General features: G+C 41.0%; 1 protein-coding gene across 1 annotated transcript; it reads right to left on the reverse strand.

The window, feature by feature from the left end:
- Positions 1-8,505: 8,505 nt before the first annotated feature.
- LOC127299252 (transcription factor JAMYB) lies at positions 8,506-10,441 on the reverse strand. The gene is made up of 3 exons (XM_051329197.2): positions 10,171-10,441; positions 9,931-10,060; positions 8,506-9,288 (listed from the first exon to the last, which is right to left on the reverse strand). Exons 1-3 carry the CDS (start codon positions 10,373-10,375, stop codon positions 8,808-8,810), a joined length of 816 nt encoding a protein of 271 aa, XP_051185157.1. The 5' UTR covers positions 10,376-10,441; the 3' UTR covers positions 8,506-8,807.
- Between the last annotated feature and the right edge of the window lie 6,693 nt (positions 10,442-17,134).

The following is a 17,134-nucleotide window of genomic DNA, read 5'->3' on the forward strand; positions in this document are numbered from 1 at the left end:
TTTGATGTTCCAATTTTTTTATAACATAATCTGTGTCCACTAAGAAAGTCTAGGTATTGATTTAACACTGAACAAACCAGAAGTAGTTATCGACCGCCTAAAGACACCTTCTGTATCCGTCAATTGAAACATCATGAGGCGATTAATTAAATGGACCCATGTATCCCATTTGTTCCTCCTAAATCATATGTTCAGAGGTGTCGAACCCATCACATTTGCTTCCGTAACGTTTGTATGGTTAACAATGTTTTAAAGAGTCAGATATTGATCCTTAAGAGGCAAGTCCCCTAGCCATGTGTCTTCCCAAAATCTAGTATTTTGTCCCTTTTCTACGACAAGAGAACCTCTTTTGAAAAGCTCATCTTTGATATTCATTAAACCTTCAAAAAAGGTGAATTCGTTGGCTTCATCGTAAAGTGTCTTAGATTTCAAATACTTGTTTTGGAGTAGCTCTTGCCACACTCCTTCTTCATTCATCATCAGTTTGTACAACCACTTGATAAGTAAACTTTTGTTTTTTAGTTGTAGCACTTTCACTCCTAATCAATCTTCCGTCATCTTTGGGTCTACAAATAACTTCCCATTTTGCTAGTCTATATTTCCTTTTGTGCTATCGCTTTGCAAAAAACGAGATCTGAAGAAGTCTAGCCTCTTTCTTACTCCTATAGGTATCTCTTGGAAAAATAGCATAAACATTGACAAACCTGTGAGAACCGAGTTTATAAGAATAAGGTGATCACCATAGGATAGCATCTTTCCCGCCCAACAACTTAATTTCTTTTCAAAACGGTCTTCCACCGGTTTCCGCTCACTATTTTTTAGCTTTTGAAACTAGATTGGAACCCCTAGATATTTAAATGGAAGTGAGCCTATACCACATCCGAAAATATTTGTATACTCTCTCTCATCACCTTTCGCTTTGCCAAAACTAAATAACTCACTCTTATGAAAATTGGTTTTAAGATCAGAATGTTGTTCAAAAATACAAAGAACCATCTTCATGTTAAGTGCTTTGTCTAAACCATGTTCCCTGAAAAGAATAAGATCACACGCATACTGTAAAACTGAGAGTCCCCGTCCAATAAATGAGGGATTAAACCACTAGCATGCCTATCATGTTTTGCATGTTGGATAAGGATTTCAAGCATACCAGCAACAATATTAACAAAATAAGAGATAAAGGATCTCCTTGTCGCAAACGTTTTTTTGTTTGAAAATAATGACCTATGTCATTATTCACACGAATTCCAACACTCCCTTTTTCTATATACCTCTGAACCTATTCACACCATTTGGGATCGAACCCCTTAATTCGCATTGCTTGTTGCAAAAATAACCAATTAATTTAGCGTAGGGTTTCTGGAAGTTGATTTTTAAAAGAACACCATCCAATTTTTTCCTATGAAATTTGTGAATGGTTTCATGAAGGGTCACTACATCCTCAAGTACGTGTGTCCCACGCATAAAAGCGGTTTGGGTTGGCTGAACTACTTTCTCAACAATACCAGTTTAGTGAAAGTTTTCAAACTAACATTTAAAAGGCATATAGGACGATATTGTTGAATTTGAACCACATTCTCCATTTTCCGGTAACAAACTGATTGTCCCGAAATTTAGGTGAAAAAGAGGAAAGATCACCTAGATAAAAATCTCGAAACATATTCATGAGATCTTCCTTAATAACTTGCCAAAACGTTTGATAAAATTAAGCTGGAAATCCATCGGGACCCGGCGTTTTGTTTTCCTCCATTTGTGATATCGCCTTCAAACTTCCTTTTTAGTAAAGTCTGCAATTAAGACAAAATACAAAATAATCTCAAAAATCTGCTCTTTTTTGTTCCTTTTTCTTACTTAGACATGTAATATTTACTTTTTTTATTAATACAAAATACACAAGGACTATTTGTCCTACTGTTTGAGCGCCAAAAAGAAAGTCGGGCGAACTTAGAGCATCATGCACAGGTTCATCGCGCTCGCTCTCAATGATCTTTTGTGCATGATTACACATGCGTTCATCACCTCCCACATCTGAGACTCAGATCAAGTGAGAGAAGGGTACCTGACAACGGCGAAATGTTGTTGAAGCACCCCAAAAGCACGCTCAACATCCTTGCGAGTTGCTTCCTGGCATGTCGCAATATAGCGTCCATCTCCGAAGTTGGAGTCGGGATTGTCTTCACAAATGTAGCATACGTTGGATAGATATCAGCTAGATAGTACCGCTTGTTGTATGCGTGGCCGTTTACCTCAAAGTTCACGGCAGGAGCTTCTCCCTCGACTAGCCTAGAAAACACCGGAGAGCGCTACAACACGTTGATATCATTGTTTGTTCCTGCCATGCGAAAGAAAGCATGCCAAATCCAGAAGTCATAGTCTACCACCGCCTCAAGAATGACACTGCACTCATCGGTATGAACCTTGTAGATCCTTTGCCAAGCAAAAGTGCAATTCTTTCAACCCCAATGCATACAGGCGATGCTTCCTAGCATCCCAAGAAACCCTCGGGCGGCATTTTTTTCCAAGATTCGAGTTGTATCATATGCCCTTGATGCTCTCAAATAATCCCCACCAAACATGTTGACTCTGTCATCCGCAGGTAGTCGTTGGTTGTATCTGGAGGAGCTCTGTATGCAAGATAACGCATTGCAGTAGTGCATTTCTGGATAGAGGAGAAGCCCCACAAACCAGTGCAATCTTGCTTGCTCATGAAGTAGTCATCGTACTCCCTGATGCCGAAGATAATCTTCATGTACAGTTCCTTGTTCATCCTAAACAGGCGCCAAAATTCCTTCGGCGAATGAGTAGCATCGTTGGCGAAGTAGTCGCACTCAAGTAGCATGGCGCCGGCTTGACGATGCCGATCGACGTTCCTCCTCTTGTCTGGCCTTGAACCGGCGCGTTGAGGCACGACTAGGAAGGGCTAGCGAACATGGAGAAGGATCGCCAGATGATGCTGCTACCGCTGGACAACGGCAATGCTCTCCTCCTCCATGAACAACTGCACCAACATCTCGTCGTCGTTGTCCATCACGACAATCCGACGAGCACCTTGCGGGCAGGTTGTTTGGGCGATGGTGGCGGCGACCTCTATTCCGGCCGAAAGAGCGGTGGACGGTACAGGGAGTGGCGGCGATCTTGATGGCCGGCAGTTTATGGATAGGCGGAGTGGAAGGCAAGCACGGGGGCCGCGACATCGGTGATGGGTGGGAGTCGACTAGGGCGAGGGTGGGAGGAGAGGAGGGGGAAACCTGATTCGTGCCCTTTGCGAAGGGGCCGGCACAGGATTGTCGGCCCTTCTATTGGATCGAACCCACGGAGGGCGCGTTTTGGGGCGTGCCGATGTCCCATTAAAAGTATTTCAACTTTGTTAAAATTTGGATGTATTATCTACTAAACTAGCATAGTGGCCCTCGCACATGCGAGGGCAACATCTGAAACTATCCGGTAGATTTTCATAGATTTTCATGGATCAATAACACAATATGAATTGTCAAGATCAATTTTTTGTATTCTATTCACTCGTAGTTATTACCAAACTATCTGTCCTAAAATATGTAGTTATTGTTGGATATGGAATTATACTTCAAAAATATAGTTATATATGGGATATAATGTAGTATAATATGTGTATATTCTCTCTTCACCTAATCAATAATATAAACATGGGTATAGTTGGTTCACCGCTTCTCTTTGATATATTGTAATTTCTATAGATTGTAGTCCAATGACCTATCTATTTTCTTACGCTACTCATGAGAAAATATGATATTATCAAAATTGCATTAACCATGATATACCATTCCTGGGGATAATTGCAGGTAAGATTTGAATCTTTAGTTACTTGTATAAAATCTGGATTTTTAGGGTTTTCACTTTGTTCCCTTTAACAACTGCAATTAATCATCCATTTATGCTGGAATCAGTTTTTAAAAGTTATGATCTAACCGGCTCTCTCCGTTCTTGTTTCCCTGTAAAAATATTTTTATGGTTTTTGTATTCATAAAAATATTAGAGCTGTTATTATCTCGGTACCCCTTCAATCTCAATAGGCAATTATGGTGAAGTAAAAATACGCATCTACATTTTCTGCCAGGAACAGGCGGCTTAGTTTGCTGGTCTACTCTTATATTTTCAAACGAACTTCGCTAGATGTTTTTTTATACGAATGGACTTTGGTAGCTGGCTGGTACTTTTATTTCAGACGGTCTCGTCTAGCTAGCTCGTGTCATTTTATTTCCGAAAGTACTCGATTGGCTATTTATAGAACTTCCATTCCAAAATATTATGTTTAATAAAAAATTAGAAATATTAATCTCCTAAAATATGTACTTATTATTTGGATATGAAATTATACTTCAAATATATAGTCATATATGGGATAAAATGTAGTTTGATATTCGTATATTCTCTATTCGCCTAATCAGTAGTGTGAATATGGTTATAGTTGGTTCACCTCTTCTATTTGCTATATTGTGTTTTTCTTAACCTACTCATGAGAAAATATGGATAGTATTAAAATTACATTAACCATGATATACCATTCTTGGGGATAATTGCAGGTAAGATTTAAATCTTCAGTTATTTGTATAAAATCTACATTTTTCAGGTTTTCTACTTTATTCCTTTCAGGACTTCAATTAATTGTCCATGGATGCTGGAATACTTTTAAAAATTTATGATCTAACCGGCTCTCTCCGATCTTGTTTCCCTGCAAAAAATAGGTTTTTCGTATTCATAAAAATATTAGAGCATTTAATCTTAATAAGTCACAGAGCTCATCTTTTTTTATGATGTAATCATATCTTGTATCATGTCAAACGGCCTATTATACTTAATATTTGCTACTTCGTGCGTAGAATCATTTTGATTCATACTTATTGTGTCTCGTTGGTTTGTTTGCACAAATAACTCATTGGCATCAGCCCGTCATTTCTATTTAACTTTTTTCACATCAATAGGCTATGCATTTTCAGCTGGTCAAGTACGTTGTGCAAACTTCACCACAGAAAAGAGTATTTTTCTGTATATCACTTGATCGTTATTTTCTTGTCTTGGCATAGATTAGTTTGATGGCTGTACTTTTTTTTCTAGCTCACCCGCTCGAAACCCAATGGTTGTTTAATCGGTAGCCACATCTCTTTAAACTAATTGATTTTCCATATATATATGTATGTTTGCCACATTCTAGTCCGTTATGTGAAGTTACTTCTATGTTTACGCGGTCTTATGGACAAAAGGTTAAGAAAAACATAAAGATGAGTTAAATTTTGATAGCATAAAACTTTTATATAGTAGTTTAGACATTACCAGGACATAGAAACCTAGAGACATATTCACAATTTATGTGTGACATTATTTCATTTTATGGATTCAGTAAAAATATTGAGAAAAATCTAGTGTTGAATTTTTCTATTGGATGGCAGTTTAGATATTATAGAATGACCAGGTCACCAGGCATAGCAAATCTGGAGGAAAAATATAAATCAAAAAAGGTTGGTGCTGATTCTAGAGTATCACGTGCAACATTAGCTAGTGTTTTAAATCAGCACATGCATTATATCCCGATCCGGACATGCCTCAAGTTTCCAAATTTTAGCTTGGTCATCAGACGTGTATGTCTTGGACTCTTATTTTTTGAAGGGTCGCGCTGAGCGTCCCCCGGGGGATCAAATCCCCAATCCCCCGGGTCGCTAGCCACCCGATGCAACTAAAGGTAACCGTCGGATCTGGGGTCAACGCTCCCGCACGGAAAAAATAGAGAAGAAAATTTCCCTTCTCCCCGACCTTCGCGCGCCCGAGCTTGCAGCACCTCCGGCGATGTCGCGTCCGGGTTGCAGCACCGCCGCCCGACTTGGCAGCAACTCCGCCCCCTGCCGGCAGCACCCGGTAGCACGACGGACCCCAGCATGCAGCACCGCCGTCCGCACATAGCTTCGCCGGCGGCCTAGTTGCAGAACAGCGGCGCACCATTTGTAGCAACTGCCGCTGCTACTTGTAGCAATGTCCATCGCCGCTTGTAGCAGGTCGCCGCTGCTTTTCACAGCCATCGCTGACCCATGTAGCAGCCGCCGAAGCCCGTCGTAGCAGCAGCCACCGCCAGTTGTAGCAGCTGCGCCGCCGCGGCAAGCAGCAGAGGGTGGCGGTTATGTAGCAGCGGCCGCAGCCCTTGTAGCAGACGCCGCCGCCGCATCTAGCAGTCACCGACATCCATCGTAGCAGCAGCCTCCGCCTAATGTAGCAGCCGCATCCGCAGCAGCCGCGACATGTAGCAGAGGCCGGCGACCATGTAGCAGCCGCCGCCGCTGCCCTTGTAGCATACGATGACCCCGCATGTAGCTTCCGCGGACGCCGCTTGCAGCATTGGCTCCCGTCCCTTGCAGCTCCAGCAATGCCGGTCGCACCCCAGCAACTCCTCCGCCGCCCCCATCATCAGCGACGGCGTGGCCTGTATCCTCCGGCGTTCATGGCGGCCTCAAACTAGCTGCCCCCTGTAGGTGTCGATGTAAGAGAACTCGATGAGCTCGAGCTCGCGGCGGTGGAGCCATGGAAGGATAGCGGCGGGACGAGCAGGAGGCATGGGAGAGAGAGCTTTGGGCGGCGCGAGGTGACGAGTTTGGGTGCGGCGGCGCATCGCCAGTAGCTGCGCACGGCCAGCGCGTGGTGTTTCTGTGGTTGAGGAAGTTGGGATAAGGGATAAGAAAGGGGATGAGAGAGGAAGCGTCCAGAGACGATGCACGTGGGTGGGCCCATGAGGACACGCGTCACTCAGCGAAGGAGGAGGATGGGAGCGTTATGTTCCCCCGGACGTTCACCAGCATTTTCCTTTTTTGAACGCTGTCTTGGATTCTAGATCTAGGCTATGTTAACTCGGACACATGACTCTTATTTTTTGAGCGCTATCTCCTTTTGTATTTACGTGTCAGGTACTTATTTGTACATGTTTTTCGTGGTACGTAACACATCTTATTTTTCAATCTCATCCGTTAAAATTAGAATCAACATGGTATATATATTTGGCATATGTGGACAAACGTGGTTGCTTTATTTTTCATCCGCATTTTGCTTTTAGTATATAATAGATAGATAGTGTCTAGATACATCCAAATTTTAACAAAGTTGAGATAATTTTGGTGGGACGGAGCGGGTAAAACGCAGCTCATCTGTAGACGCCGTGTAGACGTATATAGGATCGGTACTTACGGCGCCGGTGGATGGGTAACGCTTGAGACGTACTGTACGAGAGAGAGACCAAAACAAGCTCATGACATGATGCGCCTAACCGCCATCAGCAAGCAAGTGGTTCGTCCATTTGCTGTATCTAAGGCTTTCGTTAGCTCGATCGGTGGATGCCACGGCTTTCAAGCCGCACGTAAAAGCGAGCTTTATTGCTTCCGAATCCGTCGATGGATGCATGCCATTCTTGGGCACGAGATGTGAGACGAGAGCTAGCAAAAAACCGCAAGCTAGCTTAGATTGTTCTTTTCCTGTAGCAGCAGCACATGCCCAGTGCCTTGCGCAAACTGGAAAACCCCGAGGGGCAAGAAAAGCTACGGCTAGGAATTTCTCCACGTGTGGGTACGTGCATGAGTGGTGAGAGCATCCATGTACTATGTTGTAGTAGTTGGAAGAAAAGCTAGTGGAGATTGGACAAATGATTTGGAGAATCTATGGAGTGGTAGCTAGCTTGGAAGTACAAGCTAGTCGATCATTCATAGATAGATGCAGTATTTATTGTGTGTGGAGTCATACGCGTATGGTCCATCCAAAGACAAAAGTGGCGAGCTTATCTTTCTTGGCTACTTTTCCTTCCTTTCCTCTTGGAGATAAAAGGCAGGGCAATATAAATGGAATTTGCTCTCCTAGCTTGTGCATGTTCCTGGTATGTTTATTTCTTCTTTTACTCCTTGAGAATATATTGATTCTTATTGTATATAATGGACGCACACATGTTGTTATTCCCCATATATAACAAAGCATATATGTTGCTTTCTTTTGAAAAATGGAATATATATATTAATATTATTGGAGAACGTTACTGATTGCTAGTTAATTGGAACCGCTCGTATTTTAGAAAATTATGAACCATCTCTGAAACAAATTTTTTTTTTGCAGATTCTCTCGAGTTCGGTGCTAGATGCGAGTCATAATCATGTGGATGGTTGATCTGTTCCCTTGCACCACCAACAACAAAGACAACATCATAGCCTTTTTTCAAGTAAGTTGGGGTAAGCTAGATATTAAACCCAATGAAAATATAAGAAAAAAGAAGGAAAAAAGAACAAGTAAACTAAAATTCTGACGCATGGATCGCTGGTTCCATGTAGTCCTATAAATAGCCAACTCTCTAGGGACATTTGAATCCATCAAGTCATAAAGTTGAATAGCTCCTGATGGACTACATGCATATCATTTCAGATAAACCAAGATTAGTACGTATAGGAGTGTAAGAAGGCGGGACAGAAAAAAAAAGTCCTTGAGAGGATAACACACAAATATTATCAATCATCCATGAAATGGTACATTGTTTAATTAACATCAGATATATATCATGCATAATTCTATTATGTCTCTCACTTGGCCCCTTTAACCTCCAGGAGAACGAGTCCTTAAGAGGAAAAAATCAAAAAGCGACCAAAAAAGATTTAAAAAGGGAGAAGGAACTTTAATCACTTTTTCTATAAAATAGTGACTTTTGAAGTTAGAAGAAACTAAGACTATCTTTAGTTCTTTTCATATAAGTATATCCAAGGCAACACCAGGCATAAACAATATATGCACGCCAGCCCTTTCTCAACATAAAAGATAATTCATTGCATCTTCCAAATGTCCTCCAAACTCCAAAAGTTTTCGGCAAGGCCCTCGGAGAACCCTTGTACCCACCCAGAGAGCTCTGAGTCTTGCATCTGGCAAGTTTGGTTTAGCTCAGGCCAAAACCCTTGATTCTGCTCTTGTTGGGTCCAGTCCCCGCTATTCACCATATCTCTTATGCCTGCATTTGCATAATCATATGACTCTGACACCAACGAGTCCGAGGATGACGTCACGACGCCGGAGCTTTCCATGTAGCCCATGACTGGTCGAGGCACAACATGATCACTGGCTGTAGATGGGCGATGGAGACGATGGTCGGCGAGGCGAGGCATCCATAGGTACTTCATGGCGTCCTTGAACTTGTTGCTGTTGGCATCGCAGTTGAGCTGCTTGGCGTGCTTCTGGACCCTTGTCCTCCAGTAATTCTTGATCTCGTTGTCGGTCCTCCCGGGGAGGTGCTGAGCTATCTTGGACCACCTTCATGTGCAAGGACAAGAGAATGCAATTAGGGAAACATCCATGGTGCTTGAAGAATCTTAATCGTTAGTAAGAGATTACTTAAGTATGCATTTGTTGGCTGCGGGACATAATGGATAGCTAGCTAGTAAGTGGAATATTTGCTACTATATCTAGCTAGCAAGACTATCTGGGTAAACATTTTTGGAAACCACCGCAAATATATACCAAATTAACTCAGCGATAATTGGGTATGCTCCCTCCGATCCGTAGTAAATGGTCAGGAGTTAGTTTTTTAAGATCAAATAATTAGATGTAGTTTTGTACTTTCCCAGTGTATGGGGAAGGGAAAGATAGAAGAGACGTGCAGCTTTGATGCACCGAGCGTGTCTAGTGAAAGAGAGAGGCATATGCATATGGTGCATGTGGCCATGCTGCCACCCATAGGCATCGTATTCCCATTTAGGTAGGTAGTTTAGCTAGACTTGTAGAATCTCAAGTGTGCCATCCGACGGAGCTGGAGGCTTTCAATTTGATTTGACGTGCAAGCTAGTCCACATCTGGCTAGCTAGCTAGATTTCAAGATTGGACTTGGAGCTAGCTGGCTAGTTGTACTGGCTAGTACAGTATGCACGAGCATGACATGCGACGTTTGAATGATACCTGTTGCCCCATCGGGAATGGAGGTCGAGGATGAGCAGCTGCTCGTCGGCGGTGAAGTTGCCGCGCTTCACGTCCGGCCGGAGGTAGTTCAGCCACCGCAGCCGGCAGCTCTTCCCCGTCCGCTTCAGCCCTGTGTGCATGCCATGGATGCTAGCTATCATCAGTTTGTTTGTAGGAAAAAATAGAGATTATTCGATGGACGATCCGTCATCCGTCGGCGGCGGTAGCGCGCGTACGTACCGGCGCCGCGGGCGAGTGAGTTCCAGCGGCCCTCGCCGTGGTCGGCGATGTAGTTGACGAGTGTGAGGTCCTCGTCGACGGTCCAGGGGCCGCGCCGGAGCTCCGTCTCCGCCTCCTCCTCCTGGCGCTGCGGGTTGTCGTCGAGTGGCATGGTCATGGTGTTGCTGCCGCCGCTGCTCGGCTGCGTCGACGACGATGACGCCATGTTCTCTTTCTTGCTTTCTGGGGCCGGCCGGCTAGCTTACTTGACAAGTTTGAGAGAGAAAGAAATGAATGGGAGAGGGATGTCAAGTACGAAGTCCTTTTATAGTGTTTCTAAGACAGAAGAGAAAGTTGAAAAGTAGCGAGAGAGAATACGCACGTGGTGAGATGGTGTGTGAGGGAAAGACAGAGAGGACGGCTAGTGCAAGGCATCCGCTCGTGCAAAATTATTTACTACAACTAAAAATGCATCTTACTGTTGAGGACGGGCTTACATGCTTGATGGTAGTTCCGCTGCCACTGACAGGGGATTTCTAATGTGGAACTACCTGTACATCTCGACTGAAATTTTCTGACTCACCTGTCGACAGTGGCGGCCCAGCAGGGTGGGGCGGGCCCCACCCTAAGATTTGACCAAACCTGGCCAACGGGCCGGCCCACGGCACGGCACGGCCCACTAGGGCACGCTAAGATAACGGACCGTGCCGTGCCGGCACGTGGGCTTGACATATAGGCCCAGGCACGGTCCCTTTGCTTATCGTGCCGGCACGCGGCACGTTAGCACTGTTGGGACATTTGGCATGTTGTGTCTGTTTTGGTCCAAACTGCTTCATAAAATTTGGAAAAATTACAGAAAAATGTGTCTAATTGTTGTATGGGATTTAAAAGGAGCTTTACTAATGGATGCCTCATTAAAACCTTCCATTCCATTTACCCGCAAAAAAAAAACCTTCCATTCCATAAGGGAAAAGAGTACAAATTTGTGGCCGTGTCGGGCCGAAGCACGCGTTATCCATGCCGGCACGCTAAAGGCACGGCCCGTTGGCCAGGTTTGGATTTGGTCCAGCCCATATATCTTCTATAGAAAATGAGAAAAAAAATTAAAAAAACCCAGCTCAATTAGGCCTGCCCCACCCTAACAAAATGGGCTAGATTCGCCACTGCCCGTCGACTGAAAACCACCGGCTAAAACAGATGGACAAAACCAATACTACGAATGAAGCTTTAATAAAGCATATCAGTAACACAAAAATACTATCAAGCAATATCGTCCAATTCCCTTGATCAATGTGGTCTTCAAGTTTTTGGCCAAAGATTATGCTTCTAGGCATGTTCGGGTAGCCACTCGATCATCACCCCTACTCAGACAACATTCATTAAGGGGAAATGCAGTCACGAGGGAGCCCTCGCGCTCCACGAAATTATCCGTGAGCTAAAGTAAAAAAAAAAGACTATCAAATGTGTTATTAAAATCAGATTTTCAAGAAGTCTCCGGTGGAAGGGTTTTGGTTTTTCTTTTTGAAAAGGGGAGCGATTGAAAACCACCGGCAAAAACGGACGAAAAAAGCCAACATGCGTGAAGCTTAAATAAAACATATCAGTAACACAAAAATATGGGAGGGCCTATCGCTCAGTCGAATGATGTCATTATATTTACTTGGGTCGTGCTTTAGCCCGAGAATCATGTTTAACATTGGTGGGCTGTTTTGCTTTATCCTGGATTTGTTGTTGGGCTTGCTTTTGATTTCTTGTGCCTATATTGATTTCATGGCCTATTGTTCCTGAAAAACGTGCAAGCACATTTTATTATAGAAAGATCCGACAACAAATACCATATTTAAAACAACTCATTGTAGAGGGCATATTCGACGATTATTTACAGAAAACCCCCTAACTACTCCATGTAACGAAAGAAAGGAGGGCGAACCTTGAAGTTCTCGATGGATCTCCAGTTTCACGACGACCCATAGAACATGATCTCGATGGATCTCCAGTAAAAAAGAATAGTACCAATTAATTCCCCTTCCAATAACTAGGTCTCCTTCACCTAGTAGCTAGTAGCTAAAACTTCGATTTGATTTGCTCTTACTGCTTGTCTTCACCGAATTCCTCTTTCATTACTACAACATACAAGATTTTGCATCCTGGTTTACCTGCAAATATAGTGATGTTAGTATGTCCAATTTACTCCCCTGCCTTCTTTTTGGAATAGAATTTTAAAAGCCGAACTTGAAATTTTGTTCATGAATTCTACATGTGTTGAAATGGATGGTGACACTGATATATGCACTCAGATAAAAAACAATATAAACACATGTATGGATGGTGACATTGAATGAAAGAAATAGATAATGATAACAAACTTTGTCTTTGATTCCTATGTATGTAGATTCCGACAACCACAGAAAAAACAAGTTACATTGGGCAGCATTCCAAGCATGGTTAAGAATTATCAGCAACTTCAACTAGTAACAACAACTGGAATAATGATCAGGTTAGTCAAAAACCACAGAAAACCTTGCCTATAGGTTTGTGATTGTACATGTAGTTGGTTGCAGTACATTTTCTTCCAGGCTCTTACCCGTAGTTGATTCCAACACACATAACTCCGCCAAAAGTAGGCAAACATAATTACAATACATTATATATTACTTAACATAGATTCTATAGATTTTTTGACATCAACAATAAACTAGTTGACAACAAAAACAAACAAACAAGCTCCGGTTACAATGACATAGCTAGCTAAAATAACAATACCATTTCTACTAGATAACTTACATCCTCCAGGTCTGCATAAATAATGTAGAACACAAAGGGGGGTCTTACAAACCACTGCATTGTCCTTTGTAATTTTTTTACAAAGGGGACACAAAGAGTTGTCAAGGACACAAAGTATAAGTTGATGAATACCTCGTCACCGATCTTGTAAAACATGATGATAACAACTTCCCTAGCCACTACTGCATTGTCCTTTGTAAAAAATTCAAAACTTCACTGAAACGGATCTTACCGTCTTTATAGGTGAAGTAGAAAGCTTCGCCGGCATTATCAGTTCCATCAATCTGCTATTGCAAGTCCACAACATGGGATTTCCAGGCTTGTGACAATGTACTTGGGGATATGTTGTGCAATAGAGGACCATGATTATAACATTTGGTAGTTATAGAATCAAATATCTCATGATAAACTAAGAAAATGACATGCATAAAATGAGTTGTTATTATTTTACAAATCAAAAACATATTAAACTTGTATAACTAAAAATTGCACTATTGTTCATATTTTGCCATGATGCAAAGGACATATCCTATTGCTCTATCATAATACTAATAGTAAATTAAATTTAGTGATGGCTCCAACAATAATGTGTAAGCAACATTAATTGGTGGGTGGATAAAATCACATGCAATAAATTTTTAAATGAATGAAACAAAATCCATAATTCCAGACTATCAATGTCAAGATAAAAATGTGTCAAGAGAACCATGCTAATTTGAGAGTAGTAGTGGTAGCAACATATATAAAACAATCAAGGAACATAACATGTAGTACTCCACAAAAAATAACTGATTTGGAAATGCTTAGACTATAGATAGCTTTAAAAAAAACAAAGCTTTACCATGTGATGCATGTAAAATGCATACATGAACTTTGGAATTTATTCACACATATTCCCACATATTTGCAGCATATATGTTTTTATATCCATATTTTATATTGATTTATGGAGATTTACTAATGATCCCCTTTATTTGGATTATAACTCTACATGATAGGAAAACCCTGGTTTGTCTACTTTTTACTTTCAGGGACCTACATCACGAGGGGGGGCCTGGAGGCCCAAAAGAGACCAGGTGGCCCGCCCAGTAAGGGTGGGCGTGTCACCCTATCTCTTTTGATCCTCTGTCGTCCGTTTCGCCCGATTCTTTTGCCCACAGACTCCGTTTGACCTAAAAGACCCTATATATATGACCCCGAGGGTTTCCTCGAGGAGAGCGCCACCAAGACACATAAATACCAAAATAGAGGCTACATCAGTGAAGATTAGAGGCGGAAACTCCGCCGGAGTCACCACTGGAGGGATCTCCACCATCTCCATCGTCTTCCACATCAACACCATGATAAAGGGGGAGTAGTCCATTTCTGGACTATGGGTTTTTGGTACTAGCTTGATCTATTTCTCTCTTGTTCTTCATAGATCTTAGTACCATATCAGCTTCACAACATGATTATGGTCATATTTGTAATTCCTATGTGGTGCATCTTTATTCTATGAGATTGGAATCTATTATGTGTGAGATGTATTGATAGATGCAAGTTATGTGCCCCGTTCTTAAGTGCTTGTTGTGATCCAATTTCAATGCAAGAGCATGTGAAGTGAGAAGTGTGTATTAGATGGAGTAGCATGGTTGTAGTGATTGAATAGTGACACAAAATTCATTTTCTATTATGGTTTTACCTTAACCTTAGGTGCCTCACTAGGGATAAAGTGAATGCATGTGCTATGTTTACCATGTGACAATCGTGCTAATCTTGTTAAATCATGGTAGCATATTTCATATTCAAACATTGCTTGGAGTTTTCCCTTTCTTGTGAAGTGTAAGAGAGATGTGCTCCATCATCTCTATGTTTGGATGTGATGCCCATATGAATGTTTATCAAACACATATTGCAGTCCATTGATACTTTGTCATTGATGAATTGTTAGTGTCCACTACAACTTAAAAAGAGAGTAGACAAGTGAACCCATGGACCCCAGTCCAATTTTAATCATAATAAACACATTTCCAACACTTTTATCATACTTTATATTTACTGTAATTATTCAATCTAAAAATACAAAAATACTTTCTTTACTTAAACACGCACAAAACCCGAAAACAATTATCCATTTACTATGTTTATCTATTTTTCTTATTTTATTTACCTTGCTTTATTTTAAATATCTCTTTTATATACAAGTACTAATACTAAACCTTCTGCTTCATAACCACACGGTGGAGTTGGAGACACAAGGCAAAACTTTGCTTTGCAGGATAGATGGAAGAAGAAAAAAAGAGGTGATAACTCCAAGCCAATTCCCCGAGAGTTCAATATTAATCCTCGAGTCACCCTTGTTTCGAAAGCTACTCTTGCTACGACACTCTGTGCTTAGAGTCCCAACCATTTGATGATATACGTGAGCGTCATCAAGACAAAAATTTCTAGCGTCATTGTCGGGGAATTCCTAGTAGTTACATCACAGTCGCAACATCATCAAACTAGGAGCATAACAGTTCCCACAACAACTGGAAGAAAGTTCTCTAGAGCCGTTGCATTAAGGACATCATCAACTTTGTGCAAACATCCAAACTTGCGGAGGTTGCACCACTGTAAGCTCTTCTTACTGTTTTAGATTTTGCAAAGTAATTTTCTTTGTCTTTTTTGTATTTTCTTTTTAGTTCTTATTTAAAACAAAAAAACATAAAAAATAGTACCAACCTTATGATATAAAATATGAGAGAAAAAGGTAAAAAACTATGTGACTACACAAACACTCATAATGATCACTTTATTGCTAAGCCTATTACAACACCTGAAATAACCGTTGGAACTATATGTGCAATATCATTGACTCAAATGATGGGAATGTGAAGTTTAAAGTCATACTCAAGAAGTGTATGGAACAATTTTCAAGGAAGAAGAAGGTAGCACCAAGATTCAAGCTACCACATGATTTGCATATCACTTAAATCAAGTAAGTAAGCCTAGCTATATTGCTTTAAAGAAAGCGCTTTACGGGAGGCAACCCGGGATGTTTTTATTTTTGGTTTTTCTTTTGCACTCTTGCTGTTGAAAGAAGGTTTGTTTTTTTGTTTACTCTCTGGCTTTTCAAATAAAGTACCAAGTTTTACCCATTTCAATGTTTTAAGGTTGTGAAACAAAATGGGCGTTATTGATTTCTACACTACATTTTTTAGTGCACGATTTTTCTGTTTTTTTATGGAAACTCCTCAGATGTTTAAAATTCAATGAAGTTGCAACTTATCATCCTATATATGCATAAAAACTGGCAAAAATTTCTGACATGTCTAAGTGGTAGAAAAAAAGCCCTGTTTTGCTCCTGCTAATTTTTTTGACATATTCTGCCCCCTAATGTTTGAACCATTCTTTTGGGTTTGAAAATGATTTTTTTCTGAATCTTTTGATTTTATAGTAATGTGTAGGACATTATGTGATCTATGTTCTATAAAGTAATAATTTATATTTGAAAAATATGGCAGCAAGTATGGTGTTTTTGTACCACTAATATCACCCCATAGAAAAGAAATGGGAGAAAGTTTTGTGTTAAAGTTTTTTCACAATAGAGGAACACCACACCAAGAGCTATCCAAGAATTGTGAAGAACTAATACCTCTGAAATTAATAATGCCATACATAGATTTGACACTATATACTCCATTAGGTTCCCACATCCAAATGAGAGCATCATTCTCCTCATTTAAAAGTAGGGTTTGAGCAATTTGAATCACCTCATACCACTGCACCATAAGTTTATGGTGAAAACACCTCTTAAAAGTTACTTTTAAAGATGTACCATCATACAGGTAAAAAATAGTATGATTTTGCTCATTGACCAGATAGTAAAACGGAGGTAGTACATAGTACTAGATATATTGTAGTATATGCAAAGGCCCATGTGTACTCCTTGACCATCTCTGTTGGTTACGTTGAACGCGCTGGAACATATGACGTGCATAATGCATAGATCGATCTCTAGAAAAGAAAGCTACTCTCTACGTTCTATAACAAGTGTCGCAATTTTCTCTAAATGCAGAAGTATTTAGACACATTTTAATTTATAGAGATATTTATATTTAGAAAAAATTCGATACTTATTTTAAAATGGAGGCAGTACATAGTACTAGATATATTGTACGCAAATGGCCATGTCGTTGATCACTCACGCGCCTTGCTAGCCTTTTTGGCTCGACCATGG

The sequence above is a fragment of the Lolium perenne genome, chromosome 5 (assembly GCF_019359855.2).
Source record: "Lolium perenne isolate Kyuss_39 chromosome 5, Kyuss_2.0, whole genome shotgun sequence".
In the NCBI taxonomy this organism is placed as follows: Eukaryota; Viridiplantae; Streptophyta; class Magnoliopsida; order Poales; family Poaceae; genus Lolium; species Lolium perenne.

What these genes read in the sequence shown, in the direction of transcription:
- LOC127299252 (XM_051329197.2), bottom strand. Translation starts at nt 10,375, where the DNA reads ATGGCGTCATCGTCGTCGACGCAGCCGAGCAGCGGCGGCAGCAACACC. An exon ending in CTCACTCGCCCGCGGCGCCG is followed by an intron (nt 10,061 to 10,170) that starts GTACGTACGCGC and finishes GCATGCACACAG; the next exon opens with GGCTGAAGCGGACGGGGAAG. An exon ending in CATTCCCGATGGGGCAACAG is followed by an intron (nt 9,289 to 9,930) that starts GTATCATTCAAA and finishes TTGCACATGAAG; the next exon opens with GTGGTCCAAGATAGCTCAGC.